Source organism: Orbilia oligospora (genome assembly GCF_000225545.1).
Source record: "Orbilia oligospora ATCC 24927 unplaced genomic scaffold scaffold00007, whole genome shotgun sequence".
NCBI classification, from domain to species: Eukaryota; Fungi; Ascomycota; class Orbiliomycetes; order Orbiliales; family Orbiliaceae; genus Orbilia; species Orbilia oligospora.
Window position 1 is genome coordinate 908,456 of NW_011645564.1, and position 17,272 is coordinate 925,727.

Here is a 17,272-nt window from a genome sequence, read left to right on the forward strand (position 1 = left end):
CCCTGAGGTTAGTCCTTTCTAGGCATCGGCTATGGTATCTTCTTCGCTCGTTTTTGTGAGGTCGGTAATACACGATTCGGGTAGGTAGGTTAGAAAGTCGGTGGCACAGTGGCACAGGCGACAGGAGGCAGGTGGACGTGTGCTGCTCCTACAATTCGATTCACGGCGTGGAAATGAGATCCGTACGGCAGCTTTCTACCAGGCCAGACAATTGGCTGCAGTGATCCTCACGGTATGGTATTCACCCACAGGAAGGAATGGTGTAGACAGGGAAGTTGGATGGGACCGTCCGTGCCTGCAGTTCTTGTTTGATCATGTTGGTACAGCTGTCATTCACGATGATGATTAAAGGAGATGGAATGGATGTTCACCTGGCTAGCTAAAGGAGTGTATTAAATGGCCGGAGTGCTATCAAAGGCTGGAATGGACGGTAGTACGGTCGTGGGCCTAGCAATAAAACAACCCCTGCTGTATGTATATTTGTTGAAGCCGATTAGGACAATGGTGATGGTTGATGATGGTGGAGAAGAAAGAGCGAGGTGAGGTTGAGGTTGAGGATAGAACAGAGGAGAGAAGAGTAAGGAGGGCCGCGTCCTTGGACGGAAAGATAGCTGCAAATGTCGTTGGCGTTTCGACTATAATCAATCAATCCATCAATCAACATTGCACTATCAACAAAAGGAGATTTCCACAAACTAGACTACATACACCACCACCAAGACGAGAGATCCTTACGATATGATACGATCTGGACAGGGGGGGGGGGGCGAGGGGCCCTTTCGGAACGTACCTTGCTTGTTTTATGGCGCTTCAGATCCCGTTCTTACCTCAGCAGCCACAGCGAACGGGCGAATATATATCGAAGCTATACATTTTAGAAATAATCCACACAGCAGGGCAAGCAGTTATTATTATTGTATGTTGGGGCTGAAACTGGAACGGTTCAGCTCAGCCTTACAGGAATACGACTATCGAACATATGTGGCACGTGTATGGCACAGTATATACGGTATCGCAAAGTCTTTCGATGAGTACTCACATACCTGCCCATAGACCCTGAGACTATGGAGTACTTTTTTTTTAAAAAAAAAATAGGAGGTTCATCGACATCCTCATGAAACATGCCTTTTCCTGGACCCCCCAATTGCAAATCTGCAAATTAGATCCACGGAACCAGGCCAAAGTCCCACGCCACGGCCCAGTTCTTCCGCCGTCTTGGGTCGCTGACTGCCTGACTTTACCCGCCCGGTTCGGCACTAACGTTAATACCAAGAAAGAATGAAAATCTTTTAAATGAGCTTCTGCGAAAACCCCTCCTGTCTCGTCTGATGTCCAGCTAATAACCATATAGGTATATCATATTTTATTATGAAATTCTGCCTTATGGGTGCCAAGACTTCGCGATAGAATTCAAGACACCGGGTTCTTACGCCTCACCAAGTCTCGAATAATATATATTTATCATTCCTATATATATGGCTATCATCCGAGGAAATACTTGTGTATGTGTATCGAGAAAAATAGATCTCTAGATTGACGAACGCTGTTAGAAAGAGATGCTATTTCACCCACACCTGCCACAAATGCAGTCCGGCAACTGTTCCGGGTCAACAATGCGCCCAAGCCGTTCCGAGCTCCACTTCGCGAGTTTTTACAGAAATACGCCAAGAATAAAGAAATTGAGGACAGGCAAAAGCTTAAAGCTCAAAGGCGACATGTCTTGGAGCTGACTTTCCTTATTTCGCATTTTAAAATTTTTTCTTACAATTGAAAAACATTTTTCCCTCACGGGATTCAGGTACGTTAAGTTATTTTACTCCATAAGGTTCATTTAAGATGCGTGGCCGTCTTTCGCAATGCGAAGCTCTATCTTGTCATTCTTTGATATTCCTGCTGCATGCGCGACCTAGGCAGTTTTCCGTCTATCATTTTCTTAAGATTCACGGACCACGTAAACCGACCTAAGTCTATTTACAATTACTCAAATAGAGTTCTATCGGTTTACCGATTCACTGATTGGTTCTTCGGTACACCGCATCCTGAAATGGGGCTGCCAAATCGCCAGCCCAGAACCCACTTTACTCTGACGCTAAAATTCGACAGAACCATGATGCCATCACCCAAACCTGGAAAATAGACCGTACTCATTCTCGATCTTCCAATCAAATACGGCACTTTGGCGGAGTGGTTAACGCGCCAGCCTGCTAAGCTGGTACCTTCGGGTGCGTGAGTTCGAATCTCACAGGTGTCGAGCAGGATATTTCTTTTTGCATCTTTCTTTTCGTAATCGTTTTTCTTTTGCCGTTTTGGTTATCGATGTCATAGTCCCCAAAATGCAACAGGACACATCACGAAGTTGGTTTTATTTGTTGTTGGTGACAATATGCAGTCTTGGACTGTTGCAAAGGAACCAGCAAATATTACTATGCTTCAAGATTTGGTGGATTACGGAGAACCCTTACTATTCAAGTTTAGTTTATTCTTGAAAGTTTCTCGGTGGCTTGCTTAAGCGCTACCACATTTCCCTGAAATCCAAATATGCCTCCTGACTTGATTTTAATGATCTAAAATCCGCTTGGACTTCTTTAAGATCATCAAATAACGTGCAACTGTACCTGCGAAGCTTCCAGCGCTGACCGTTTTACATTGATCGGATACACCAAACTAATTCTTCTGGCAAATACATTTTAACTTCGCCAACGCTAAGTGTTCTATTCTGATACAGGCTAATACGTACTTAAATAGTTATTTAGTAACTCCTTATCAGATCTACACTAGAAATTCAGAAAGTAAACCGATATGTAAAACGCTCTTATACTGATGCATGTATAGTTTTTTATCAGAAGTACAAACAAAACTATGCCAGTGAAAACCATTCGTCTTCGAATCCTGCATATCAACCAGTCCTCACCATGTTATTCACTATACAATTACGGGCCGACCACGAGTTATCATAGAAGTTAACTCTCTCACCCAGGGTTTGAGTTGAGTGTTGTGCTTCCCAATTCGGTCATAACCTGAGCGAATATATAACACCAGACAACGCGATGGCGGTCTGATCTTGATATCTTGCTTTACCTCGGTCATGTTTGAACCTCGCTATTTACTTACCTACGTAGCTTTTAGATATTAGGATACTGTGGGAAGGATCGACTTTACTGTCTCAATGTAGTTCAACAAGATCACATATGAAACAATGAATTAATACCTCGAATTCATACGATGGCCAAGAAGGGCAGTAAACGCTCACCTTAGTTATGCATGATAATCCGTTACCTCACGATCAAGAATGATAAATACGACACCGTGCTCTGGACCTGTTATTAAACTAGATTTACCTTTATTGTCTTACCCTCGACCGTTCAATTAATCAAAGCATATTTTTTGGCTTTGTGTTCGAAATTATAAATCATGCATCTAAAAGTCTCGCCTTTACGGTTGTTGCTGTTACAGCTCTTACCTGTCTACCGGGTCTATGGCCAATCGACAGCTCTATTTACATCTTTCACCACTGAAATTATTTTAACGACGGAAACTATTTTCGGTACAGTGACGGTGGACTGTAATGGCGCACCTATAGGGACTTCTTTAGTCTCAAACAGCGATACAAGTACAGGGCCACCAGGCGTGGCTACCGAGACTGTTATTGAAACGGTTTCTGAAGGCACTCGAACTCAAACTCAGACTATACCCTCAACTATTACGATTACAGACAGTGTTACGACCACCGCCCAAGGTGCTGCCACTGACGTAGCGATATCAGCAGGAGTCCCCTTCGCCCTTAACATTTTCGGGCCGGGTGATATCTCTCTCGCAGCAGTTGTAGATTCAAACGGTGTTGTCGATCTCGTTGATGCCTCGACGGCCACGGGTGACGCTACCCCTGTCTATATTGACGACTTAGGCTTCATCCGGTTACTCAATTCTCAGGATGATGTTTTATACTTCCCTGACCTGACCTTCCCCAAACTCTTCAAGCGTCAGGGTACAAACGGGAAGGCTGCAACGAAGCCAGAATCCCAATTAACAACTTCGGATACCCCAGGGAATTTCTCGGCATCGGTATCTAATATTGTACTGAAGCACGACGGTACAAATGTAGGACTTTACTTTGATGGTGCGATTAATGGCCGCAGAGGATTTTTCGGTGTTCCTTCTGGACAGACACCTGCTAGCAGCCTTACATCTGGGACAGTCAAGGGGAGTGTCGTATCTACCTCGGTCTCGGCCACTAAGGGAATAAGTACTGCAGCAAGCGCTGCTACGACTGGGATTGATGCAATAATCACTTCCTATTCGAGCTTTTGCCAGGCTTATCTCAGTTTAGCCCCTACGACAACGCAGGGTTCTACAACAACGGTGCCTTCGACTATCCTCATTTCGACTAATTTCAGTAATACTACAGTTTCTAGTCCGGGACCTCTGGAGAGTACTCAGACTAAAACACCAGAAACAACTGTGTCTACAGTTGGTACCTTTGAAACTTGGTCTACACCAGTAGGAGAGCGCCGCAAAAAGAGACAGGCCTCGACTTCGACAAGTTCGACGGCTTCTACTAACTCTACAGAGTCTACAGCATCCACGAATTCAACAGCTTCTATTACATCCTCAAGCACCGTGCTTGCGACACCAGAGGCTCTACAACCCTATGCCTCAGACGTAATCAGCTCGGCATGCAAAGCCAGGATCACCTATACTGGTCTAATCTCCACATCTCTTTTCTATGTGTCCCAAGGAACGGAGACAAGCACTACAGATGTTGGCGAAACAAGTACTATCTACGGCCCTGCTAGTTCCACAATCACAGAAACCCAAACCGGAACTACAGTCCCAGTTACAGCGACAATAGTGGCCACAGCTGTCCCCCAGCCGACACCAATGTCTTTGTGTAGAATTGGAACTGGGTCTAACATCTGCTGGGAGCTAAAATATACGCAAACCACCAATTCAAGCACTGATCCTTTGAGAATTTGGTTTAGCGATACCTCTAGAGAGCTTATGATTGATATCCCACTTTTCACTCTAGATGAGTATGGTCGGCTGACATACACTCATCCGGCTACAAATATAAAACTCTATGCTGCCCTACCGAAGGGAAATCCTACGGAAGGCCACGCCTTGACATTTGTCACCCCACAGTTCAAAATCGCCAATAGCTTTGGTTACGTAAAGTGGTTCTGGGACTCCGGAAATAACAATAAGCTAATACTCGACCCTGATAACGATCAGATAATTAATTCTGGTGAGACGCCTCCGACTGGTATTGGTCAATGTTTCTACAATTCCCCGAATCCGAGTCCTGCCCCACAATACAGTTATATGGCGGTTGGTCCTGCTCCAAGTGAGGTTTATAGTCTCAGTACTACAGTACAGAACTGCTTCATGGGATTGGTTTTTGGATTTAGGGCGTAGTTACCCCAGTGCTTCACACGCACGCTTAGCTTTCTAGTTTTCAGTTTTTAAGTTTCATTTTTACACCCTAGTAGTCAAGACTGATGAGTTTACCTAATATCTTTTGCGAAATTTATTCGCATTTGCACGAAAATTTATTCTTGTGAAGTATCGAGTAGACTATTTCAAACTTTCTTATCTGAATTCAAATCCTAATTCTCTCGCGACTTCGAAGGATTCATCCCTCCGCCTGCGCCTATCGATTTCTTTTTGTGGTTGATCCCTTGTAGTTCTTCCTGTCTGGGGATTTCCTTGCTGGCTACCTAAGCTCGCCCTCTCCTTGATCGAAGGCGGCGGCATCACAAGAAAGGGGTCCGTTGCTCGTAGTCGGTAGTAAGACCGAACCAACCAACTCGGCTTCAACCATTCCAGCCTTTCATCCTCATTCATATCAACCCACTCTTTGATATTTATTACACGTGGCTCTCTAGACTCAGCCGCTCGATAGCATGCACCCTGTGGATTTACGCTTGCAGACGCAACTCTTCCACTTTTAGCCACCGGTGGCGCATTACGGAAGACTTTTATACTGATATCGGGGGGTACCGTATTATCAGGAAAGTGGAACGCCATGTTTTTTATTCCTGCTTGTGCATCTCGAGAACCCGTAGAACTAAACGCCGCCCGAAAGATTGATTTCTTAGCTTTAACATCTGGGTGAAGCGTATGACAGGTAGTATAGTCAGTCGTAGAGACATTGAATTTCTCCCATTCATCTGTTGTAGAGAGTTGGAGAAGGAGCTCAAAGTAGGTAGCTAGCGGTTTTTGTGGCGTTTGTTTCGGTTCAGGTGGACCGTAAATAGATAGTGTTTCAGAGAACCCGGGGGGTGGAGCATTACTGCTTCCAGCTGCACTGCTTAAACCAGATACTTGATTCTGTAGAGGACCTCTCGCATGTACGCAGACGAAAGCAAGAGTAGCCAACAATGTAACCGTTAACATGTCGGCACCGAAAACCATCATTCGAGCATTTGAAAACGAAAAACAAAAGTACGCCAACTTAATCGGACTCAAGTTTCGAAATGATGGCGAAAACTATTTAAATTGGTGAACTCAATCGAATTACTCTGAGTTTTTACCCGTACCAGCTTACGTATGCCGCACTAGTACTGACGCTCCCACCGCAACCATTGAATGAAGTTTTGGCCCTTTGCTTGCGCGCCATGGCGAAATGATTGTTGTAGATTGTTGGATCAATGGCGTGGGAGATAGTCAGAGAATAAGAGCTGGTTTAAGAAGCGATTTCGGGACAGTCGGGCCTCGTGAAAATTTATATACCTCGAGTCTGAGCAAACCTGCTCATGAAAATCATTATTTGGATTTGATCCATGGGAGCACAACGCAAAATCTCTTGTTGGAAATTTTATGCGCCATGATCTGGAGTTCTAAGGAATTCAGCTAATCAGAGAGTATGGTAGTAGGTAAAAAGAAAGGTCCAACATCCTAATTTCATGACTATAGGTGTAAGGGATAGTTACTAGAGATGTGCATACCCTTATTTGATTCACAGTCATTCTTTGTAGCTTGATGTGAATACGCCTTACTAGTTATTTACAACATTCTAGTTCTAATTTGGAGTGTTTCCCAAGAACCCTGGCCTTACGTGTATATGCTACTATGGACCACTATCTACCCGGCGGTGCTACAGGCTTCAAGAGCTGTGGTTCAGCAATGATTTCGACTGGCTCTGCCATAGTAAGTCTATAAAGTCCAGTAACATAGTCCCATTTCTCGCCTTCTAGGCTTGGTTCCCATGGCCAATCGTCTTCATCAATAGGTTTTGAGCAATCGTAGTCTTGGAAAAGCCGCAGGTCGTATTCTGGGGGGACTGGTTCCGGAGGGAGGTAGATGGTCTCTGGCCGTGACGGTGCTGTTAAATTATAGATCGCTGAGAATTCGACACACTTTCCGAGTAAACCTGGATCAATCCTGAGGTTCTTTCCAGGAACGTGTCCATGATCTTTTGGATACAGATCGAAACTGACAGTAAAGAAATCATTTTTTCCTTTACGCGCCCATGTAATGCCGGCGAGGGTAAGAATAAAAATACCGAGCCTCATTATGCTTGCCATGATTGTAGTTTTCGACCTCGCATGCAGTTCCAAACCGTATTAGGAGCGAGTCTGCGGTGATCTTATTTAAAAGAGGTAATCATACGGAATAATCCATGTGTATGATAAGGAATTCGCACATGGCGACTATGCACGGGATTTCTCGCTAACCTAATAATCTGCATCAATCTGCCTCACCCAAAAACTCTTACATCCCTGTTTGTAATCCTAGAAACTCTGCATATTCAACAAAACTAAACTATTGGCTTGCAATCCGTATTTTGAGATATATTGATCACAAAAACTCAAGGGCTATAGCCAATCGTAAGTTTCCGAATACCGCAATATGCTGAGGAGATATCCATTTTTGTCGTTTAGACGCAAAAAAATTAGTCATGCGGAACTGAGGGTTGCAGCGAAATAAAGAAACTTCGGAAATAACGTCAGAGCATATAAGTAAGGCTGAAGTAGCGTAGTCATCTACGAAAGGCTTTGTAGACGCTCTTTTTTCTCCCTTGTAAGGCTGAAAGATTACCCTTTTTTTTTGTCAAATTGACCGTAATCATGGCAATTAAAGACCCTCCCAACCACGGACGAGATTCACTTCGTCGAAACACATTGTCCCAACGCCGTAGGGCGATACATTTCACACTTCAGCGGTTTGTTCAACATTGATTGAAAGTGCAAAATATTTTTTTGGAAGTAACTAAGAAAAAACTCTTTTATTGTAGTTGTTCGTTGAAAGAAGATTGCGGGAAAATACGATCGGTCCTAGCTCTTATATTCTACGATATTTGCGGGAAATGTGGAAATAGTGATCATAAACTACGAATCCTAGGCGACGAGAGACAGATTAGAAGGCTATACAAGCACCACAGCAGAGCCAAATAGCTCGCTGTACAACTACGATATCTATTCAAATCAATTTCAATGGCTTACACACAAGATACCCAGCATTTCCCCTCAGTCCCCTAGGACCTTACGCCTTTTGTTCGACATCCCCCCCCACCAACCCCCCTGTCGCTCTGATTGGGAACTTCGCCATCTGAACTCTTACAACGGATATTTGTGTCTCAAGTTTCTATCTCAAGACCTTGGCCGCAGTGTGCTGCGCCCTCGCTCTAAGGGTATTGATTTTGTGAGGTATTGATTGCATGGATTACTGGTACATGTATGATATATTTAAGTTATTAACGAGGAAGATAAGTTACGAGTTTACGAGTGATATATATCTGCAGCTGGAGCACCGAATTTTTCTGTATAAGAAGCTTTTTTTATGTAACTCTCGTCAAGTTCCCCATCCGTGTTAGCTAGCACATGATTTAAATCTAGAATGGTCCATTGTTAACTTATCGCCTTTTGAAAGCCAACGCTGAGCACAGTTTACTGCGAAATAGAGATTCTAGAAGATCTTGAAAGGGGGTTTGCGACCGGCCCGCGCCCGCGCGCTAAAACATAGGATTCTCAGCCCTATGGTACAAAGCACCCATATTCGATATTGTACGTAGCGCGCCTAGCGAGAACGTTCTATCCTTCGAAATAATCACTATGAGTTAATATGACGAGAATTCGCGGGTATTAATATGATGAGAACTATCGATTACTGGCAACGCCCTTGATTTCTCTCAGCTGTTGTGAGCATAATCCTAAGCAGCTCAAGATTGAGCGACATACTGACAGTGCCTTCTCCCACCTTCCTGACTCCCACGTTTTCCACGAGGATTGTATATATAGATCACCACGTGTGGGAAAATAAACTCACGAGCTTAAAATCTTTTAGGTCAAGTTCACTTTCCATTCTGCAAAATTCTTTTCCGTCTAGGATAAAATTAAAGAAGCAGACATAGATATTTGGCCGAAGCAATCAGAAAATGAAAATCCGATTCTTTGCCGCTGCCACTTTGGCATTCCTATACGCTTCACCAGTACTGGGCGTTGCTCTTGCAAACCCATACCCTCAGGATACAGAGGTTACAGTCGACGGTTCTGATGGCGAAGTCGTTGATGTAACAGAATCGACTCCAGAGGATGCTCCTCCTCAAGACGAAAACCCCCCAGAAGAACCTCCTCAGGATGGCCAACCTGAGGGCGGCGAACCAGCACCACCTCCCGAGAATGCCGAAGCGCCTCCGGCTCCAGAAGCCGAGCCCTCGGGCGACCAAGCCCAGAATAAAACCGAAAACGAAATTAGTCCCCTCCCTGAGATCCCCGGGATTACAATGAACCTAGGTGACGATGGGCAAAGTGCTATAGTTCAAGCACAAACCCCGGGAGCAGATGCAGAGGACACTTCAAAAGCTGCAGCTGAGGGAGCAAACGCCCTGAATAATCTCGGACAATTGGCAAATACTGTTGCTGAAGCCGACGATGCCGTTGCCAAATCAACTGACATTTTCGAGATGACGATAACATTCACAGGTCCTCGAGGCAAGCTGGAATCTAATATTGGTAAACTACCGCAAACAAATGGAAGGCTAGATAATCTGAATGTTTGCCAAGCTGGTACAATGGCATGGGTCGATGAGATACCACGAGAAACTGTCACTCTTTCCATGGGGAAAACTGAACGTCTTGGAACTGACGCTCTCGCCTTCAGGGATCCTGCCTGCGAGTCAAGGATTGATATCGGGGATGTGTGGCCACCAGAGAATGACAGACCAGCAGCTAATCCGGTGGTTGCGGATGGGGACCGTTATCCTGTTTATTACAAGCTTATGGGGCTTACGGAAGGTCAGCTATTTGGACTTGAGCCATTGGCCGACGGTACTTATCTCCCAAAACTTAAAGCAGACGCTCCTACTTCAGCCGAAGCTGCATAACTTCACATCAGAAAAGTTCAGTATACCGCGGTTATTTCTTTTGTGGCACTCGATGGAGTCAATAATATATATTCGTCTATACAGCTTTAGAATTTCCCTACAGTTTGAATTTAGAAATATTAGTATCATTGCGGCAGTTATGGAAGTTGGGCAGAAGTGGTAGCCACGTGGTATGCTGCATGGGCGTAGTCATGAATGCCATGATTAGCGCAACAAGCCGATCACATTTCAACGTCATATATAATCTCTCCACGGTAGCCCGAGTTCATGAATTACGCTCCGTAGATCTACTGAAATGCCCGGTAATTAAACAAATATGTTGTTATTAGTTGACCGAGTCATTTTTATCTGTGTATAAAAGGAACCGCAAGACCCAAGATTCGATACTTTTTACTTAACCTATTTATAGCTTCATCCATATATAGCTATCTATATCGATATATTGGTATCCATTCATACATATCTCCACCAGTTTCCCGAGATAACCTCGAGACTTGCCCCAGCCTCATTGGACAGTTTCACCAAGCCCAAATATGCGACAAGTTCTCTTTTCGTATACCATCGTCTCCTGCGTATTGCAATGTCAGGCAGCTATGGTATTGCACATGGTATGGGGATGGCACAACGATACTATAATTTCTGCAACAGAGCTCGACACAAATATTCCATACATTCCTTCTACCGCCCCTCTAGATCGTAAATTCGGAGGGGCAAAAGAACACACATGCCATTCGGAACTCAAAGACGATCTTAATTACGACGAAGTCTGTACGCCCTATAACGCGAAGTTATGCGTAGGCCACCCCGTCTGGGATGAGGTGCTACTAAACGAAACGCCCAATTACATTTGGCTTCACATCCCTGAAGAGTTTAACGGATGGCATTACAGGGAAGCTGGTGCGGATAAATGGTCAGCCCACTACGACTATACATATAAATTCTTCCAAGATGAGGACTGCGAGACGCCGCTGTTCGATAGCGATAGTGGGCCCGTACAATTTACCCTCGACACGGCATGGAGGAATCAAAGAAATATCACTAAGATCGCGGTCTACCTCCTAGATGCTAAAATGCCGCACCAAGGTTGGTGGCGAGGCTCAAGGAAGAAAAAATCAGAATCAATTGACAACGGTCATCATGAGGTGGACTCCGATATACCGGATTGCCAGGACCCAGCGCACTGTACCCCACCACCTCTACTATAAACCTGGAGGTACAATCTCAAGGACGAGGGTTTCTTTACCGCAGGATTAATTTTCAATATCTTATGTGGATGGTTCGAAGACAGAATGATGAAGTACAGTTGATCACTGTCAGGGGAAAAGTCTCATATCAACTCGGTCGGGTCAACGGCATTTCGCGCTATTTTTATCTCCTTCACACAAACATTTATTCGAGTCTACTCGCAAAGCACTTATTTAACTCTAATGTATTTCCCAAGCTACCTCAAACTGAGAAAGAGTTGCGTTTAAATGCGAGTCTTAGTTGCCATGCTTCCTTTATACATAAGGCCCGCCAGGTGGTTATACTCGTGGGGAATCCCACGAATTGTACCTATGAGACTAATATAAACCTCAAAGGAAGAAGGCTATTTTGTCTAGCCCTTTTTTCGATAGTTCCAATATATCTTTACCGTTGCTCTTGAGATCTTGCGGTGGAGTTACAATAAGAAGGAAGAATCGGCATCATGATTTTAAGCAGCCTCCCGAAAATATGGTTTCTTCTCCTCGCGGGAGCCTGGTTCCCCCTTGGCTCACTAGCTGTACCGTCTGCAGATGCAGATGCGGCACCAATAGCGGGTTTTTGGGACTGGTTTGGTAGTGACAAACCAAAAGCTGCTCCAGTAGCCCCGGCCCCAGCAGCAGCAGCCCCAGCAGCCCCCGCCCCGCCTGCGGCACCCCCAGCCCCGAGCTACCAGATCCAAGATATAGTTCCTGTCACAGCAAGGCCTCCGAGTGCAGCGGACGATACGGTCTACCCGAACATGATGTCCGACCGGAAATCATCAGCACCCATCATAAGCGCGCTTATCGAGTTTTTCAGTGATGAGTACCGGAAAGCTAGTATATCAATTCACTTCAAAGTCGAGGATATTGGCAGATGTGTTCAGTGGGTAGCCAAAGCTCGAAATTCTGCAACTGAGAAAGATATTCTTTTCGACACTGGAAGCAACCGTCTCATGTGGGCTACAAAATTTTCGTTTGACAACAATCCTTCCACTTTTGATGAACGCGGGCATTCTTGGGCACGAAATGTCGCTTTCTTTAGCGATAGGTATTGTAGAACTATGATTGGAGTTCAACAAATGGATCACTCTGGTGTTTTGGAGAGACCTGCTATGTTCAGCATGCAGCAAGCTGATATCAGAGGAGATCAAGGCAGAGCTAGTATTTATATACAGACAGTCCGATTGCCTCCCCTTTTCTATACTATGATATTGGCTTAAAGAAATTCCAAACCGCTTTAACTCACCTCGTGTTCGATCGAGTCTTATCCTCTTAATATTATTCTTCTGGCGACATCATCGGAAATTCTGATATTAGAGTCCCTCTTGTCTATATATCACATGTAACTGCATGCTAAGAGTCATTTTAAAACATACGGTTACATGCACTATCCGTATTGATAATACACTTTTTATCATTAGTATTCGAGAATGAAGATCGAAGGTTGGTTTTATGTCTCAATTTAGCTCTAAAAATGCAACATCTCCGTTCTGAAGTAGCACGACACGCTTTAAATCACGGCGTCCACGGCTACTTTGAGAAACGTCACACGCGGACTGCGTTCCCGATGTCACACAGGCTAGTTAAACATGAATAAGATTAGGCAGGTTCATATGCAGGTTCCTCGGATTTTCAATGAGTATATACGCATTTGGAAAGTAGGAGCTACCCAGAAATAGTTTTCCGAAACATCAGGACATAGTCAGATTCTGGAGTATACATCAGTTAACCGTTTAAACCGTTATATTAACCCCGTTAGATCAGGATTTTATGCATGAAATCGAATACAGATGCGGTAGTGCAACCGTTGATACGCATTTAGAGTATACATGTCTTCATCCGTTTCCCGGTTTCAGTCGAAGGACGGCACGGACGAATACCAAAAGCGAGTCAAGAACTTATCTATATATCAGTTTAGGGGTACTCTTTCCCCTTATGATCTACGTCATGAATTTAAAACTAAGTTAACAAGGGGTCTGTGGCCTTGAACATGCGACGTGAGCTCCTGGAAAAGGGTTTTGTAACTTGTCATAACACCAACTATGCACATGTCCGAGAAGTTGCTGTCCATGCATAGCTTCTCCTAGCCACTTGGGCTAGCACGTTTTTAACATGCCATATATATCTACATGCCAGCTAAATCAATACCTATGTTGAAGCGAGGACCCAAAATGCGCAATGTATATCTGCAGTATATAAGGGCAACGTTCGCACGCCGAAGGTACCGTATCTAAAACTCAGATCAGCCGTGCGAAGTATAGGTTCTCCGATTGAATAAGGCGACGTTCACTGTATCTTAGTGCTTTTATTTTTCCTTACTCTACATAGCCTCTGAGTCTATAGTTATAAGGTTATCACGATGAAGTACCTTCTTTGTATACTTCTGGGGCTAGGCACTGCCCTCGCAGGATACACCTGCCAGGAACGCTGCTCAACATGCGCCACCGTTAACCCAACGAAATCAGCCAGCTGTGTCGAAGGCATTGGTAACATACACAATCACCTAATCACTCATGCATCAAAGTTGACCCAATAACTAATGACATCCCTTCTAATAGATTCAGTTGGAATCCCACGTGGGCACTGTACTAAGACTAGCACTCTCGGAGCAAGCACTATCTTCGTTACTGAGACCGCTGTTATAACTACATTTATAACTCCTACGGTTACTATCTTGGCAACTCGAACTTTTAGCAATACATCTATTTCAACTGTTAACGAAGCTCCTACGGAAACCGATACGTCATTTTCGTTTGAAATCACTTCTTTTACCACTACAATTCCAACTATCACAGTGTATGGAGCAGTATCCCTAGCCAATACTGATATGCTATACGGAAGACTTTTATGCTAATACCTTATAAATCACACTAGTACTGGGGCTCCGATAACAGTTACCGCATCAGAGAGAAGAAATAGAAAGAGGTTCCAGGCCCGTGGTTACCCTCTTCTAGATCCGGACTGCTGTAAGTTCCTCTAATACCCCGCGGAATAAATTACTATGGGGGGTTTCAGGCCTCGCTAAAAAACATAGCTTGCTTCTTGACGAGTACATGCACGGTCACTGTTACCCCAGACCCAGGAGTCACTGTCGTCGAGACTACGTATACGACCACTACGACCACTGAATACAAAACTATCACTTTTAACTCCACGGTCTCAACTACGATAGTTGCGACTACAAGTACGACAACGGCTGTTGGAAGTAAGAACTCTGTTTTTCTTGTTCTAAATTACTTGGTAATGTACTAATCATAAATAACTTACTAGACGCAACTGTCACGTTCTTGACGACCGAAGTACTCACTGGCAGTGATATCTCAACTGTTGGTTCCACAACTGTGACTGTTCAATCTAGTAAGCGTTATTTTCCATCAGTCCTCCCATATTAAAAGGCTTACTAATGACCTTGTAGCTGTTACCGCACCTGCCGTCCAACTTTCCTCTCCAACCGCAATATTCGGAGACCCTGTTGAGGGTAGCCCCAGAAATTATGACGATATCTGGTCATTAGTCACTGTCCCCTTCCCTATCGAAATTTATAATGTTTCATCCTCCAGGATCTACGTTTCAGTCAATGGTTTCATCTCTCTTGACGAAGAACCAGGAACATCGTTCATAAACAGCCAATTACCCGTCGCAGATGATGTATCCGGTGCAAATAGGTTACCAAATACCGCTGCCGTTGCACTTTGGGATGATCTATATATCTATGCTAGAACGCAGCAAGGTGTATTCTACCAAATTGACGGAACTACACCGGGGAGCAGAGTACTCTCCTTTGAATTCTATACGAGTGCTTATAGGAGGAGTGCGGAATTCTTTCACTTCTTGATTAGGTATGAGGAAGCCAAGCCAAATATATTGACATATAAATATTTCGAGGTATCTGGTGGAGGTGTTTCTGCGACTATTGGGGCGCAAAGTAGGTCACAGAATTTATGGGTTCAATGGAGTTCGGATCAAGCGGATGCGGTTAGTAATGGACAGAGCCTGTTGGTGGATACTATCGCGAACATTATAACTTCTGTTTAAGCTAGATTTTTTTAGAGAATCTAGAAACCCTTACTACTCCTACACTATGAAAGTACGTCGAATTATATAGCTACTTAAGTACTTATCTAAGTTATGCAGTCAAACGCTTTATAAATCCAAACAAGCTCTCAAGCTCCCTTCATAGCAATAATTTGCAAAAATTTGCAATATACTCTTAAACAATAGGTCAAACTCATGGACCTCACGCTTATAAATACATTTGTATTTTCTTTAACGAGTTGATTTAAGGAAACAGAGAGATTCGTTGTTATTCTCAGCTGCAGTAATCACATGAACCAATTAAGCCCCCATGGCCCAGCCGGTCAAGGCTATGAAGCCGCAGATGTCGCTTCTTCGGATTTTTGTTGGGATTCTGTTGGAGTTTTGAGCTCCATTTCTTGGCGCGGAAGGAAGCCTCGGTACAGCCGAATCCGTTAACACGCCAACGGACGACACGAGATTGAGTAGACGACGACACAGGAGCTTAAAACCTTCCACGTCTCGTCCAACCTCCTGTCCTCATCATCATCATCATCTCTTCCTTCATCCGCCTGATCATTGACCTCAACTGATCAATCCTACTCCAAAATGGGTGCCGAAGATATCACATTGCGCCTCACCCCACGAGGTATGTCTGCCCTGTCGCATTTATTTAAGGGAAAGAAAAAAAAACCAACTGAGGGCAACTACCAGCAGATATGAATTACCGTTGCTGACAGGAATATGATATATAGGCGCACCTCTCCCAAGACTTCCTGCTGAACTTCCAATCAGCTCGGATGCTTCCGTGGATGCTTTGTATGATGCTGTAGCTAAACTGACGGGTTACTCCCGTCACCGTCTTCGGATCACCAAATCCGACAGCAGCCACTTGAAACCCGCAGCTTCAGTCACACTCACCGACTCCAACCTTTATGATCAATCCTCCCTCTTCGTCAAAGATCTCGGTCTCCAAATCGACTGGCAAACCGTGTTCATAATTGAATACCTCGGACCCCTTCTGATCCACCCTCTATTCATGCTATTCCGTAATCAAATCTATGGCTTCACCCCTCCATTCCTCTCCTGGGCCGGCACACCCACTTCCACTCCTGTCACGTCCACCCAGTCGATCTTATGTATGATGGTAGTCCTACACTATATCAAACGCGAACTAGAAACCATCTTTGTTCACCGTTTCTCCTCTGCCACTATGCCGCTCAGCAGCCTTATCCGCAACACGTCCTATTACTGGACAATGGGCGGTCTTTACCTAGGATACTTCCTCTACGCTCCGTCAACCACCGAAGCCTCGCCCTTAGCTCTCTACGCCGGTCTAGCAATCTGGGTATTCGCCGAACTATCGAATTTCAAAACTCATTTGACACTTCGTGATCTTAGACGACCGGGTAGCACGGATAGAGGTATTCCGACGGGATATGGATTTAACCTTGTTACTTGCCCAAACTATATGTTTGAAGTACTCGGGTGGTTTGCTGTTGCTCTGATCTCGGGCTGGAAGATTCCAGCTTTGGTTTTCTGGGGTAGCGGGTTGTTTATCCAGACTAAGTGGGCCGGGCAAAAGGAAAGAAGGTACCGAAAGGAGTTTGGGGATAAGTACAAGAAGAAGAGGAGCGTTATTATCCCATACGTCTTGTAGGCGGCTTAGATGTCAGATTAGGGTCCGAAATGCCGTCAACAAAAGGAAAAG

The 17,272-nt window shown here is 44.5% G+C and overlaps 7 protein-coding genes across 7 annotated transcripts; 5 read left to right on the top strand and 2 right to left on the bottom strand.

Annotated features, from left to right (window-relative positions):
- Window positions 1–3,411: 3,411 nt before the first annotated feature.
- Window positions 3,412–5,412, top strand: AOL_s00007g255 (uncharacterized protein; the record flags this gene model as incomplete). The annotated part of the gene is made up of 1 exon (XM_011120156.1): window positions 3,412–5,412. The coding sequence occupies one exon, from the start codon at window positions 3,412–3,414 to the stop codon at window positions 5,410–5,412; it is 2,001 nt and encodes a 666-aa protein (XP_011118458.1).
- A 174-nt stretch (window positions 5,413–5,586) lies between these two features.
- Window positions 5,587–6,411, bottom strand: AOL_s00007g256 (uncharacterized protein; the record flags this gene model as incomplete). The annotated part of the gene is made up of 1 exon (XM_011120157.1): window positions 5,587–6,411. The coding sequence occupies one exon, from the start codon at window positions 6,409–6,411 to the stop codon at window positions 5,587–5,589; it is 825 nt and encodes a 274-aa protein (XP_011118459.1).
- A 665-nt stretch (window positions 6,412–7,076) lies between these two features.
- On the bottom strand, window positions 7,077–7,523 carry AOL_s00007g257 (uncharacterized protein; the record flags this gene model as incomplete). The annotated part of the gene is made up of 1 exon (XM_011120158.1): window positions 7,077–7,523. The coding sequence occupies one exon, from the start codon at window positions 7,521–7,523 to the stop codon at window positions 7,077–7,079; it is 447 nt and encodes a 148-aa protein (XP_011118460.1).
- Window positions 7,524–9,373: 1,850 nt separating this feature from the next.
- Window positions 9,374–10,321, top strand: AOL_s00007g258 (uncharacterized protein; the record flags this gene model as incomplete). The annotated part of the gene is made up of 1 exon (XM_011120159.1): window positions 9,374–10,321. One exon carries the CDS (start codon window positions 9,374–9,376, stop codon window positions 10,319–10,321), a length of 948 nt encoding a protein of 315 aa, XP_011118461.1.
- Window positions 10,322–10,914: 593 nt separating this feature from the next.
- AOL_s00007g259 (uncharacterized protein) lies at window positions 10,915–11,526 on the top strand (the record flags this gene model as incomplete). The annotated part of the gene is made up of 1 exon (XM_011120160.1): window positions 10,915–11,526. One exon carries the CDS (start codon window positions 10,915–10,917, stop codon window positions 11,524–11,526), a length of 612 nt encoding a protein of 203 aa, XP_011118462.1.
- A 482-nt stretch (window positions 11,527–12,008) lies between these two features.
- AOL_s00007g260 (uncharacterized protein) lies at window positions 12,009–15,582 on the top strand (the record flags this gene model as incomplete). Its single annotated transcript, XM_011120161.1, has 6 exons — window positions 12,009–12,708; window positions 14,106–14,343; window positions 14,422–14,513; window positions 14,582–14,752; window positions 14,818–14,904; window positions 14,963–15,582. The coding sequence occupies 6 exons, from the start codon at window positions 12,009–12,011 to the stop codon at window positions 15,580–15,582; spliced, it is 1,908 nt and encodes a 635-aa protein (XP_011118463.1).
- A 588-nt stretch (window positions 15,583–16,170) lies between these two features.
- On the top strand, window positions 16,171–17,221 carry AOL_s00007g261 (uncharacterized protein; the record flags this gene model as incomplete). The annotated part of the gene is made up of 2 exons (XM_011120162.1): window positions 16,171–16,210; window positions 16,317–17,221. 2 exons carry the CDS (start codon window positions 16,171–16,173, stop codon window positions 17,219–17,221), a joined length of 945 nt encoding a protein of 314 aa, XP_011118464.1.
- Between the last annotated feature and the right edge of the window lie 51 nt (window positions 17,222–17,272).